Source organism: Doryrhamphus excisus, linkage group LG17, assembly GCF_037039965.1.
Source record: "Doryrhamphus excisus strain RoL-2023G ecotype Guam linkage group LG17, RoL_Dexc_Guam_v1.1, whole genome shotgun sequence".
Taxonomy (NCBI): Eukaryota; Metazoa; Chordata; class Actinopteri; order Syngnathiformes; family Syngnathidae; genus Doryrhamphus; species Doryrhamphus excisus.
The window spans coordinates 8,095,001-8,108,856 of NC_136373.1; the positions used below are offsets into that span (position 1 = coordinate 8,095,001).

General features: G+C 42.5%; 3 protein-coding genes across 3 annotated transcripts in view; 1 reads left to right on the forward strand and 2 right to left on the reverse strand.

The window, feature by feature from the left end:
• tas1r1 (taste receptor, type 1, member 1) overlaps positions 1-2,097 on the forward strand; it is an 8,075-nt gene extending 5,978 nt beyond the window's left edge. Inside the window, exon 6 of the mRNA XM_058084135.2 lies at positions 949-2,097. Coding sequence (XP_057940118.2) covers positions 949-1,874 — 926 coding nt within the window. The 3' untranslated portion in view covers positions 1,875-2,097. The remainder of the gene's footprint in view (positions 1-948) is intronic.
• A 4,004-nt stretch (positions 2,098-6,101) lies between these two features.
• Positions 6,102-7,073, reverse strand: her12 (hairy-related 12). Its single transcript, XM_058084904.2, has 2 exons — positions 6,960-7,073; positions 6,102-6,877 (listed from the first exon to the last, which is right to left on the reverse strand). The coding sequence occupies exons 1-2, from the start codon at positions 7,026-7,028 to the stop codon at positions 6,509-6,511; spliced, it is 438 nt and encodes a 145-aa protein (XP_057940887.2). The 5' UTR covers positions 7,029-7,073; the 3' UTR covers positions 6,102-6,508.
• Positions 7,074-10,824: 3,751 nt separating this feature from the next.
• Positions 10,825-11,911, reverse strand: LOC131137172 (transcription factor HES-5-like). The gene is made up of 2 exons (XM_058084797.2): positions 11,775-11,911; positions 10,825-11,671 (listed from the first exon to the last, which is right to left on the reverse strand). Exons 1-2 carry the CDS (start codon positions 11,835-11,837, stop codon positions 11,261-11,263), a joined length of 474 nt encoding a protein of 157 aa, XP_057940780.2. The 5' UTR covers positions 11,838-11,911; the 3' UTR covers positions 10,825-11,260.
• Between the last annotated feature and the right edge of the window lie 1,945 nt (positions 11,912-13,856).

A 13,856-nucleotide genomic window follows, 5' to 3' on the forward strand; every position in this document is an offset into this window, starting at 1 on the left:
CAAACTCAATTTACTTGGGGGCCACTGGAGCTCGGGTCTGGGTGAGACTGGGCCGCATCAGGTTTTCAAAAAAAAAAACGCATTATTAAAAACCAAAATTTTTTAAAAACTTTTCTACAAGAAAAGCTCTGATAAAACATTCCACTGTTCTCAAATATCTTACTTTTGATTTTTCTACATAAAATAAGATGAAAAATAAATAAACAAATCAAGAATAAAGAAAATCAATCAATCAGTAATAAATAAATATAATAATAATAATAAAACAGCAAATAATAAAAACTCAAGAAACCACATATAGTTGGTGGGTAGACAAATGATTTTTTTATTGATTAAAATTAAATTTAACAAAGCATTATTAGAGCTCTGTAGACATGACAAAACACGACTATAGTCACATTTATACTCTTTTTATTTACAACATATTGCGCAACTGCAGGGTCTTGAGACACATGCTAACTCGCAAACTCGAGAGCTAGCGACCTAAACTGTAGCCTTCAAGTTATTTCCTTTAAACTTAAATAGCCAAAAACTTACCACTTCCACACGAATAGGGAGGATAACTATTAACAGTTATTTAACCTTTAACATGAACATTAATCAAACGTAATAATTTTTTCTGGGTGCATGATACCATACAGCATCCATATCAAACTAACATTAAACTTTCATATCAAGGCGTGGGCCTCAAACTAGTGTCCTGTGGGCAAATTTGGCCAGCGGGCCGCGTGTTTGAGACCCCTGAGCTACATCATCCGGGAAGCGTTTTGCGTCACAATATATTAAATTAAGACTAATTTTATTGTCAATTACACATTTTTGTCTGTAATTTCACATGTACATGCTTTTAGCTTGACAAACATGCTAAGTTAACTTTAGTTGTGATTTAGAGTCGATTAATTAGAAACCTATTTAACTAAAAGTTACCCTGCATTCGATGTTCCCCAGAGCCCACCCAGTGCCAGCCATGTCCCTTGGATCAGTGGGCTCCCCCCGCCAGCGAGCTGTGTCACAACCGTACCGTCCTTCTTCTGGCCTGGGATGCCCCCCTCTCAATTGCCCTCCTCTTCTTCCTGGCCTGCTGCCTCCTGCTGACATCCGTCTCGGCCGCCGTCCTCCTGCTCCACCTCCACACCCCCGTGGCCAAGTCCGCCGGGGGTCGCACTTGCCTGTTGATGCTCGCCGCCCTCATGGCCGCCTCCTTGAGCACCCTGTGCCATTTTGGTCACCCCTCCAATGCGGCCTGCATGCTCAAGCAGCCTCTGTTCATGTTCAGCTTCACGCTGTTTCTGGCCTGCGTCACCGTGCGGTCCCTGCAGGTGGTCTGCATCTTTAAGTTGGCCTCCAAGCTCCCACCCGCTTATGACAAGTGGGCCAAAAAGCAAGGGCCCGAGTGGACTATTTTCATTATATCCGCCATCATTTTGTTCATTTCCGTAACTCGTGTGGCGATGGAACCCCCTGAGCCATCCAGCGATGTGGATTTTTACCCGGATAGTATAGTCCTGGAGTGTAGCAGCACCCTGTCGTACGGCTCAGGCCTGGAGCTGGCTTACGTGTCCCTGCTCAGTGTGGTCTGCTTCTTCTTCAACTACATGGGGAAAGACCTACCGGCCAACTACAACGAGGCCAAATGCATCACCTTCAGTCTCACAGTCTACATCATTTCATGGATCAGTTTCTTCACCATCTACCTCATCAGCAGAAGCCCCTTCTCCATGGCCGCGCATGTTTTTGCCATACTCTTCAGTGTGACGGCCTTCCTGGGGGGATACTTCCTACCCAAAATATATATCATCCTGCTCAGGCCGCAAATGAACACCACAGCTCATTTCCAGAACTGCATCCAGATGTACACCATGAGTAAACAATGACTCTTTCATTATTTCATTTTAATGCAAAGGGAGTGGTTACAAAAAGTTCACGTTATTTTTTTATTGTTAAAAGACAAAAAAAAGTGATTGGTCATCACACTACCACCGCCATATTTTACTGTTGGTTTGATGTTCTTTTTCAGTAACGACAGATGTGATAGGGGACACACCTTCCAAAAAGTTCAACTTTGTGGATAATGGCTCTCACTGTGGTTGGCTGGAGTCCCAAACCGTTAGAAATGGCTTTGTAACATTTTCCAGACTAATAGAACTAGATTATTTTTCCTAAATAATAATATGTTTCACGGGCACGGCGGTCGAGTGGTTAGCGTGCAGACCTCACAGCTAGGAGACCAGGGTTCAATCCTACCCTCGGGTATCTCTGTGTGGAGTTTGCATGTTCTCCCTGTGCATGCGTGGGTATTCTCCGGGTACTCCGGTTTTCTCCCACATTCCAAAAACATGCTAGGTTAATTGGTGACTCCAAATTGTCCATAGGTATGAATGTGAGTGTGAATGGTTGTTTGTCTATATGTGCCCTGTGATTGGCTGGCGACCAGTCCAGGGTGTACCCCACCTCTTGCCTGTAGACAGCTGGGATAGGCTCCAGCACCCCCTGCGACCCTTGCGAGGAAAAAGCGGTAGAAAATGAATGAATGAATGAATAATATGTTTCATTTCATTTTGTGTTAATTTGTGTTGTCAATATGTTTGATGATCTGAAACATTTAACTGTAGGATAAGCGGCATAGAAAACGGATGGATGATTGTGTTACACCATTAGATACAGTACATGTGAGGTATAATAATAATAATAATATTAGAAACATCTCTCGTGCGCTCTGTACATTAGGCAATGTATTTTATTCATTATGTTATTAATGCATAAATGTTATTATGTTATATGGCAGTCAACAAGTGATAGCTATATGCCACATCCCATTTAATAAACCATTTAAAAAGCACAAATTGGCTTCTCTCTCTCTCTCTCTCTCTCTCTCGCTCTCTCGCTCTCTCTCTCACACACACACGTATACACACACTGTTGTTAGCTGCTGTTTGTGAGTGGAGATAAAAAGGTCTTTTGTGGCTGGGGGGTCAGCCTCCATTGATGAGTAGATGTGTGAGTAGAGCCCTAGCGGGGCTTTCCCACAGTCTGACAGGACTCCATTCAACAGGAGAAGTGTGCCGCCCATCAACAGGCGCCACCTTTACTGTGGGAAGCCAATACAATTGAACACATCACTAACCCGGCAGCATTTGTTTGCCGCTGCTTTTAATGCATTTCAGGATATGTTTGATGCAATGGAATATTTCATTCAAATCAAGGTGATGTATTTCCCTGGAGGCCATCGACATGCATTAATCCTGAATTATTCCCAAGAGATTCTGCCTGGGATTGGCTGATAAGAGGCGAATAGCATTCTCCCAAATTTAGTCCTTTTAGGACCCAAACATGGCAAAAAACGACACTTTTCATTCATTCATTCATTTTTTACCGCTTATCCTCACGAGGGTCGCGTGTGGCCAGCCAATCACAGGGCACATATAGACAAACAACCATTCACACTCACATTCATACCTATGGACAATTTGGAGTCGCCAATTGACCTAGCATGTTTTTGGAATGTGGGAGGAAACCCAGAGAAAACCCATGCATGCACAGGGAGAACATGCAAACTCCACACAGAGATGGCCGAGGATGGGATTGAACACGGGTCTCCTAGCTGTGAGGTCTACACGCTAACCACTCGACCACCGTGCAGCTCCCGACACTCTTTTCAGCTGTCTAAAAATATCAGTTTTTTTTCAAATTGTTTCCACTATGGGCTGCACGGTTATCGAGTGGTTAGCGTGCAGACCTCACAGGAGACCCGGGTTCAATTCCACCCTCGGCCATCTCTGTGTGGAGTTTGCATGTTCTCCCCGTGCATGTGTGGGTTTTCTCCGGGTACTCCGGTTTCCTCCCACATTTCAAAAACATGCTAGGTTAATTGGCCACTCCAAATTGTCCATAGGTATGAATGTGAGTGTGAATGGTTGTTTGTCTATATGTGCCCTGTGATTGGCTGGGCACCCGTCCAGGGTGTACCCCGCCTCTCGCCCGAAGACAGCTGGGATAGGATCCAGCAACCCCTGTGACCCTCGTGAGGATATGCGGTAGACTAAACCGTCCCACACTGTCCATGGGTGTCCCGGCAGCTTTTGACCTCCTCTATCTATTATTACAAGTTAAAAAGCCACTTTGCGTTACTGAAACATTCTGAAGTAGCCTTTCCACACAGAAATATGTTCAGGTCAAAACAGTAAAGTATATGAAGGCTTTAGCCTTTCATTCACACAGAGAGTGCATTCTAGGGACCTGAAACTGTATTTTAAGAAAACACTGCGGCAGAGCAAAGGACACCGAGGAGGCTCCTTTCCATCATGGCCGACCATGATGGATCAATACACAGCATCATCTACAGACAGAAGGGTAGGTGGCAGATTGCTTCTCAATTATTCTCTGTCATCAGTGTGTAATTCTGTGCTAGCATTTAACTGGTTCCAGCTTGTGTCAATCAAAGGGTGTATGAGTGTACTCCATAGTGCACTGTAAGCAGTGACGTTGGTAACGCGTTACCTTTGCATAACCTTTATTTTCAGTAACGAGTAATCTAACGCGTTACTATTTCAAAACGCAGTCACTCTGCGTTACTATGGTAGCGGCGGCGGAATACTGAATAACAGTAGTCAGGATGGCTGTATTCAGTTGGCTGTTTATTTTCACAAACAAAATAAAGCACTTACTGTCCTGCCAGCACACTTAGCTCCCCATTTTTAATATTTTATTACAAGCTTCAATTGTACAAAACAATAACAATATAAGCAGAATTACAGGAACATAAAAGTGCAATTCTACAGAACAATATCAACATAAATAAAATAAATAAATAACAAAGAAAGGAATGTGCGAGGGATATTGCTTGAAAATAAGAACAACAAAATAAAAATAGAAAACATGTCACTTAAGCTTCTTCTTCATATGAATTGTTTTTAGAACGTTCTCCAATGTATGATAGGTTTTCGGTGCTTTTATGTTTTTGAATATCAGTTTCAGTGATTCATATAATATTTTCAGTTCAGAAGAAAACCGGTGAATATTTGGCTTGCATGACATGACAGACTGAGCTCCCCATGTAAACACTCAGCAGTACTTACTTAGAACTCTTCTTCTACTCTCTATTCTTCCAAACACCCGCTCCAACCCGCAAGCTGAACTCGACCGCCCTCCAGTGTCCACACACGAAACAGCAGCTTGGCAACAACTCAACACACCCAACGCTAGTTCAAGTTTAATTTAAAAACATTGCTGATGTTGCAAGGTGCAACGTCACTAGGTTCCCTTGGAGATGCACAGTATATGAATGAATGTATTGGACAGTTTAAAAAATAAAAAAAATCTAAATATCGAAAAAACAAATAACAAACAAGAACCGGTATATAACGTTCCCACTTTTGTACAGATTTAGTAGAGATACTCAATTGTTTTAGGCCACCATTAAATGTACACAAGTACACACAATCTACACTGCAAAACCGCTGCTCAAGCTCTGCAACCATTCTGTCCAGCGGACAGTCATCAATTATATAATAATCAATATTATATTATTAATTAGCCTATTATTATAACTATCATCATTCTTCTTCTGATTATTACTACTACTACTACTACTAGTAGTAGGGTAGTATTAGCCTGATTTGCCCTATTATATAAAATTAGTCAGATATTTTTTTGTAAATTAAAAAAAAACAATAAAAAAATATCAAATTATTTAGGGGGGCTTAGGCCTAATGACGCCACTGGTTGCACCAATAAAAATAGTCTTAAGGCCGGTTGTCGTTCTGTGGTGAAAGGACGTTGCAGGCAGCCGCTGTCGAGTAAAGAACAGTGCAATCATAGATGGAGTCTACAGTACATGCTTGTCTAATTCTAATCAACTGTAACATATTGATATCAAATGGATGACGTTATATTGTGCACAAATAAGTGTTAATACAAACATAATGTGTCAGAAAAGTAATGGGACTGGGTATGCTATGTGAGCTATTTTAGTCATGTTTCTGAACAGGAATATGCAACAGTTTTTTTAATGATTGTTTAATTTTTTATTGTAAATTGTCATACAAAATGGGTTTTAAGAGCGTAAATGTCATAGCAAAACCAGTAACACCGGTAACATCCCATTCTCTCTCTCACACACACACACACACACAAAAACAACTCATTTGGCATCCAACAATAAAGAGAGAAATATTCTCAACACGGGGCTGTCAGGACAACACAATATGGCAGAGATACACTGTTACATCAAGGAAGATAAACTCCACTGGAGTAAGAAGCATTGAACAAAACCATCATCACACAAAAACAACTTTTTAACACGGAGAAAAAAGGTCAAATGGTGAATCACAGTCATTGCAAAAAAGAAACGTGACAAATAAGTGAGCGCTGTTGCTATTTGCGTCCATCAATATGATGAGACATTAACGAGCAATGGTGGAAATGCATATTTCCTACAAAGTGAGGGGGGGGGGGGGTGTCAGGGTGGTCCCCTCAGGTGTGTTTGTGTCTGATGAGTCTTCTACCAATTCTACCAAGGCCTCCACACAGCACCTGCACTGCTCTGCTGCAGCCTGGTTCCTCTGCTGGGGGAGCACACAGGAGAGGAGCCTCTCTGGATCATCTGCTGCTGAGCGGAGAGGAAATGCAGTGAATCCGTCCAGCAGTGAGAGAAGCCTTGGCTGTAGTCACCGCCATTGCTGCCGGAGGTGGACTGATGATGCTGCTGCTGGTGGAGCTGCTGCCTCAGGAAGCTGACGGTCATCTCCAGGATGTCTGCTTTCTCCAGTTTGGAGTTGGGCTCCTGTTGGTGGAACTCTTTCTCGAGGATGACCTTGAGCTGCTCGATGCAACTATTGATCCGATCTCGGCGCAGTTTCTCCACCATGGGCTTTCTCAACTACAGGAGGAACAGACACGTTGGTTAGGACTACAATAAAATCATGTATTCTTTTTAAAAATATACCCAGTCTCGTACTTACTTTGATGGTGTCTCGCTCTGAGATCCTGGTGTACTGCATGAAGGAGTAGCTTGAAGAGCAAGGAGCCATGTTTGGGCAAGCAGGTAAAGAGAAGAGAAGCTTCTTCCAGGACAGTTCTGCTGGCTCTGATGTCTGCAAAGGGGGCTGCTCCTACTTTTATAGACGTACATTAGCATAACAAAGCCATGTGTCTCAGGCCGCGCTGGGGTTCCCACACTCTGACCAGTGGGACTCCCGGCACAACAATAGAGCAGCCATCAATAACCCACAGGTCATCTATCTGTGCTAGGCTTGTTTCCCAAGATAAACAACAAGTGATAAAGCAGGCCTAAATATATACTCATCATCACACATATTATACATAAGAATATTGTTTTTTGGGTGGGTGGCCAATGGAAAAAGAGGAGGAAGTGACTCCTTAAGGGGGGGGGGGGCAATGAAAAGACCAAATGCTTCAGTGCAATAAAACAATATAAAGCGGGATGTGTCACACAAACAGGAACAGTGGACGTATAAAATAGCGTTAATCTTAGAAAGCTAAATAGTGGCTAATATGAGAAAACACCGGCTGTAAGCCTGGATGGATTATTTGTTGTGTGTTTCACTAAATAATTCAAATTACTCCACCAGCATTTTCAGACAGGGATGTTTTATGCCATTTATTTGATGGAGGCTGCAGTTTTATGTACTATTGACATGTCAATATGAAGTCACTTCTATGGGATGCTTGCTGATGTTTTACTAATAAACATTGTCATAAAAAAGAGTTAAATGCGGAATTCAAATTCAAATTAGTCCACCAGACTAATTTTAAAGAGATGTTTTATGCCATTTATTTGATGGAGGCTGCAGTTTTATGTACTATTGACATGTCAATATGCAGTCACGATGCTTGCTGATGTTTTGCTAATAAACATTGTCATATAAAAGAGTTAAAATGCGGAATTTATTCTGATAGATCTTATAAATTAAATAAAATAACTTTTTAAAAAAGAGAGAGAAACGAATAATAGAAAATAGAATAAGAATAAATGAGTTGAGCCGGTATCTATCTAGCTAGCTGTTAGATACGCACGTGGGAAAAGCACGTGAATGGAAACCATAAAGTAGCAGATCAAAGTCTTGTTGCCAGGTGCGAAAATTGGCACGAGCCTCCCAGTCGCGCCAGGCAGGATGAAACCACGTGCCACGGTGGTGGTGATGCCGTAATGTAAACAAACGCACGCGCTCGCGGGAAGGCATACGACAAAGTGGCGCCTGCGTGCTCTTCTTGGGAGCCAATTTTAGTGACGTCACGTAGCGGTAAGTGAGTGTGTGGCCACCCACGCATGATTTTTAGTCCCAGCTATATTATTTAACTGTATTATTTAGAGCAGTGCAGCTCTCCCTGATGCTGAGTCCAGTGGGGGTATTTTCTACCTTCATATGTGAGTGGTGGTGTGCAGTGGGTGAGCCACGGGTTGCCATGACCACCCAGGTCCCCTTCACTGGACATCCAGACATTTCAGTTATCAACTGTGTGATACATGCATCATGTGAAGTGATGCGTCAGATTAGTGTCATCTTTTAATGGCGTTATCAGCAGCTGCCAGAGCTCCTCCCGGGCCCCCAGATGTATATGTGTGTGTGTGTGTGTGTGTGTGTGTGTGTGTGTGTGTGTGTGAGTAGTGATGTGCACCCACTTTCCCACCAGTTCCCAACATCAGTCTGAATGCACTACAAAAGCCTCAACCACGCTCCTCCATGCTCCGCCGGGAATGTTAATTGATCTTTTGTTGTTGCCAGGCAGCCACAACACAAACCTCGTGCACCATCCCGCCTCCACTACAAAACATTTTATACTCCACGCAGCCTGTGTGAGAAAGCTGGTGAGATAAGAGACCCCTGTGATAGCATCACCATCATAAAGTTGGCCACACTGTGTCTTTATGTTGATAAACAACCACACAGATATAGTGTTCTGAGGACGAGACATAAAATAAAATAAAATAAAATAAAATAAAATAAAATAAAATAAAATAAAATAAAATAAAATAAAATAAAATAAAATAAAATAAAATAAAATAAAATAAAATAAAGAGTAGAGTAAATAAGCAAAGTAAAGTAAAGCAAAGCAAAGCAAAGCAAAGCAAAGCAAAGCAAAGCAAAGCAAAGCAAAGCAAAGCAAAGCAAAGCAAAGCAAAGCAAAGCAAAGCAAAGTAAAGTAAAGTAAAGTAAAGTAAAGTAAATACAGAAAGTTGCTCAGCGACACTTGGGAAATGTTATTAAAAATCACACTTTTCTTGAAAATGTCTTAAAACCTATTTATGAGTGTCACAAAATAAAATAAAATAAAATAAAATAAAATAAAATAAAATAAAATAAAATAAAATAAAATAAAATAAAATAAAATAAAATAAAATAAAATAAAATAAAATAAAATAAAATCCCCTGTCCTCATAAGGCTGTCAGATCTGGAACCAATTAACCGTTATTAACCGTTAAGGGACAATCCATACCGAGAGTGTTAGTATGGATCTTTATACACATTAAAACACCAATATTAATATTGTAAAGTACATCTATACATGTATCTATCTTTATTATGTCCCTCCCAATGCATCTGTATTGTGTGAGGGATTTTTCCTGCCATGAAGGCATCTTCTTTACCTCGTCTTCGTTTCTTTGTTTGCATGTATGTGTGCAAAGCCTGCAGGGGTGAGGGATGGGGGACGGGGGATGGCCTCTTTTTGTCCACAAGTGTGCCTGTGTGTGTGTGTATGTGTGACCGCCATAAAAAAAGTGGTGCTCCATTATGATGGTGGCAGCAGAGAGCGTCTTCCCGTCAGCAATGATCTCTGTGAGTGTATCCTCTGTGGTTTCCCACAGTCTTGGCCCATTCAGCGGTGCCTTGGACAGGAACAATGGACGTGTGTCTAGTTACACATCACATTAGCGACGCTGTTTGATCTCTTGTTGGAAACGGGGCGGCGGGCAGGGGCGGCTTGGACCTGCAGGGCCATCTGGCTCGGCCTACCAGACCCTGAGAAAGTCAGTGGAAAGGAATGCCGCGAGTTGTGCGCACACACAAATAGTTGTGAAAGACTTTTTTTTTAGGGGCACTTGACACATAATTCAAGCACGAGACAGCACAGCACGCCCATGACCATCACATGTGGAGGGAGGGAGGGGGGTTGGCATCCATTTACCCTTACTTAGAAAACTTGAAACTAGAAAACATAGAATACAATATAATATGCATTTATTGATTACTTATACTAGTGATATAGGGTTACGTAAATAAACATTGTGTGTACAACCTAATTTCACATATCAGAATTTTAAGAGTCATCTATGATAGTTTAAGCACCATCTCCAGGTAGCATCAAATTGATTCCATGCTCTTTTATTTGAATAAATTATTTTCTTTCGCCCTTCTGGTAATGTTTTTAAAGTGCAGATCTTTGAAATAGAAAGCGTATGATGTCACCGAATAGCAGGTGATGATGTTATGGGAAACTTGGTGAGGTATTGAGGTGTTTTCCCTTGAGAATGCTTCAAGTCATATTAGATTACTGGATCGGTTTTAGCCCTTTTTGTAACAAAATGAAAAATGGCCGCCGGCATGCTTTGAGTTTTCAGTATGCAGCCTCTGGTGGAAAAACTTTTGACACCTCCTGATTTCAGGAATATCGTCAACTTTTATCGTTTTATGTTTTATCGATTTTCTATGCCGCTGATACTCACTAGCGGTGACGGAGGTATGCTGGAGCCTATCCCACCCTAGACAGGTGGACAAGCTAACTTCTATGTATGAACGGAGCAATCAAAAGACATGACGTGTATGGGTGGCTTGCAAAAACTTCATGTGAAGTTTTTCATTTATTTTCACAGCAAACTTCTCCAGGAAGCACACAATGTCTTTATAAAAGATATTCAGCAAAAGCAAAGATGACAAAACATCCATTAGATCAAACCAGGGATATGCAAAATAATGCAACTTGAAAAATACCACACATAATGGTTGTAATCAATATATGATTGACAGCATGGGAGAATCCATAGGATGCATGTTTGGATGATTGACATGATACACAGTATCAAAGAAGGTTACTTTAAAGCGTGTCTCAGACACATTAGCAATGACACCCAATATGGGTGTGATGACAATAAATGGACACGGTTTGCAGAACAAACATACAAAGGTCACATGATGACCGCATGAACATCATAGAACATCCTAAAAGGATTACATTCGGCCACACGGTGACGCAAAAAAAGTCGACTTCATTGAGTCTGGTGGTTGCGGTTCTAGTCAGCGACTACCAGGGTCTCCACAGGGTGACACCGGTTGCGCTGGCTCCCTTAACAGAGCTGCCTTGGAGGGGTGATCCCGGTGGGGACACGCTGCCAGGAGCTCTCCTGGACGCCTGCAGGTCCTGGAAGTGTCCGAGCAAGCACCTTTGGGCCGGGGTCTGCGTCTTGCAACGCGAGAGGAAGTCGACAGCCTGGTGCACGCAGTGAGCGTAGCCGTCAGTGGCGGAGGAAGACATGTTGGATTTCTGCTGCTGCCAGCTTCTCAGGTAGCACACCGCCATCTCCAGGATGTCTGCTTTCTCCTGCTTGGAGTCGGGTTGCTGTCGGAGGAACTCCGGGCCCAGCAGGGACTTGAGCTGCTCGATGCTGGTGTTGATGCGGTCTCGCCGCAGTTTCTCCACCATTGGCTTTCTCAGCTAGGAAAAAAAAAAAAGAGCGTTTAGTCCACTTGAATCCTCAAAGTTTTGACATAACCTCAAATTAGTAGCCGAGTGATTGCAAGTGAGGAGCAGTGTTTACCTTGTGAGATGAAGTCAGGTGTTCCTTGGAGAAGTGAGCTGATCCATAAACAGTAGGAGCCATGCTTGGAAGACCTAGAGAGTCTGATCTGCCTTCCTCAGAGCCTTGGCCCCTCTATTTATACCCGCCAATCTCCATATGAATGTGTGGGTCTGTGGCTCGCTGGAGGTTCTCACACTAGCTCAGCCAATGACGAGGCTGGGAAGGGCCGCCACATGCTCAATGAAGTGTTTACGGCCCCCGGGGGACAATGGAGTGTGTCTCTGGGGAGCAGGTGGAGGGATGGACCATGAGAGAAAAGAAGCCGGGTAGGAGGGGAAGGTGGGACTGACCCATTGCTTGTGTTGATATGGGAAAGTGGTGACCCCAGAGGGGGGGCACGTCGTGCTCTTGTGTCATTGCGACATGACGTAAGGAAGTGTGGGGGCCAGTGGGGGCCAGTGGGGGCCAGTGGGCACACGTGGCGGATAGAGAAGCCCATCAGCTTCTTATACAGTAAGCTCTTTGTACTCCACCCACACTCCCAGTGACATCATGAAAGCATGATCCTTATTGATTAGCATGGCCACGTTTATCATATTTGCTATTTTCATGCAGTACTGTTGCCCTGTGATTGGCTGGCGACCAGTCCAGGGTGTACCCCGCCTCTCGCACAAAGACAGCTGGGATAGGCTCCAGCACCCCCTGCAACCCTTGTGAGGAAAAGCGGTAGAAAATGATGAATGAATGAATGCAGTACTGTCAATTTCATGTACAAACCTTAATTTTGCCCACAATTGTCAAATCCTACATGATATATTTATTATATCAATAGTTAAAGTGAATTGAACATAAAAAATGTTTTATATGTTCATTTTTTGAATGTAGTAATGTCAAAGCATCCAGATTTCATTCACATGGCACAATATACAGTAAGTTACACGCAGAGTCAAAATGGTGTCAATCCAGATAAAAACCAGATTTGACACTACAGTGTATACGCATACCTGTTTCAACTGAAGGGATTTACTTTAAAGGGAACTATTGTAGTTACAATGTTGCATTCTCGTGTTATAACTGAGCCCTGAAATGTTCGGTTTCTGAAGGCATTAAAACAGACCGTTTTCCCTGGAAGCATAAAATCCAAAGAAATACAGCTGAATAGGTGCAGATTCTGGAAGAACTCGAAAAGCTTTGTGTGCTGGTTATTGTATGTTTCTGCTCTACAGGATCCCACAACTCAATTAGATGTTAAGACTAGATTTTTACCCCATTTGTGTTTACACACGCAATTAATCTGGATCAATCCTGGTTTTGCGTATATTGTGTTCAAACGTAAATATAAAATGACAAGATGTGTCATTATTTCTTGACCAAATTCAGAGTCAGTTATGAGCAACGTGACCAAATGTTTGTTCCTAAGAGACGTAAGCAGGCACTTTTCCATCAAGGCTTTGGTGTCCATTTGTTGTGGACGTAAATGTGTTAGTGGATTCCTTTGAAGCATGTGTGTGCGCTTCACAGCAGGCGTAATCACACACACACACACACACTCCCGGCACAAGTTCACACATCCGACACACTCCAGAATTCCCACAGACACACTTCTGCATCCTGTTATAATGACAGTGATGGCATGTGTGGGCTTGTTTTCAAATTGGATGAGTTTCACCTTTGTTTTATGTATATAAAACAAAATGTATAATTATATGTTATGTATCATTTTTTTTTGCCTTTTCCTTTCTCTATGAAACACTTGATCAGTTGATCAATACATTAGGCCAATTGTTTGCCTAATCACCCCTGGGCTACAACATTCAAGTGCGTAACTACTTTGCATTTTCTGTCTGCTTAAGGTGTGTACTAAATACAGAAGTCCACTAAGTACACACACACACACACACACACACACACACTTGGAAACATCTGTTCGGAGCTGGCTGCGTCTCAGTCACACGCTTCTTTTCCCATGGTGCCTTGAGCAGAACGTGGGAGACGCTGTGCTACTGAGCTTCCCACACTTGAGCGTTAATGACACTGTGACTTACACAAAGGAAGTGTGCCCTATTCAACAAGGATTGACTGAACACCCCCTAACTACAC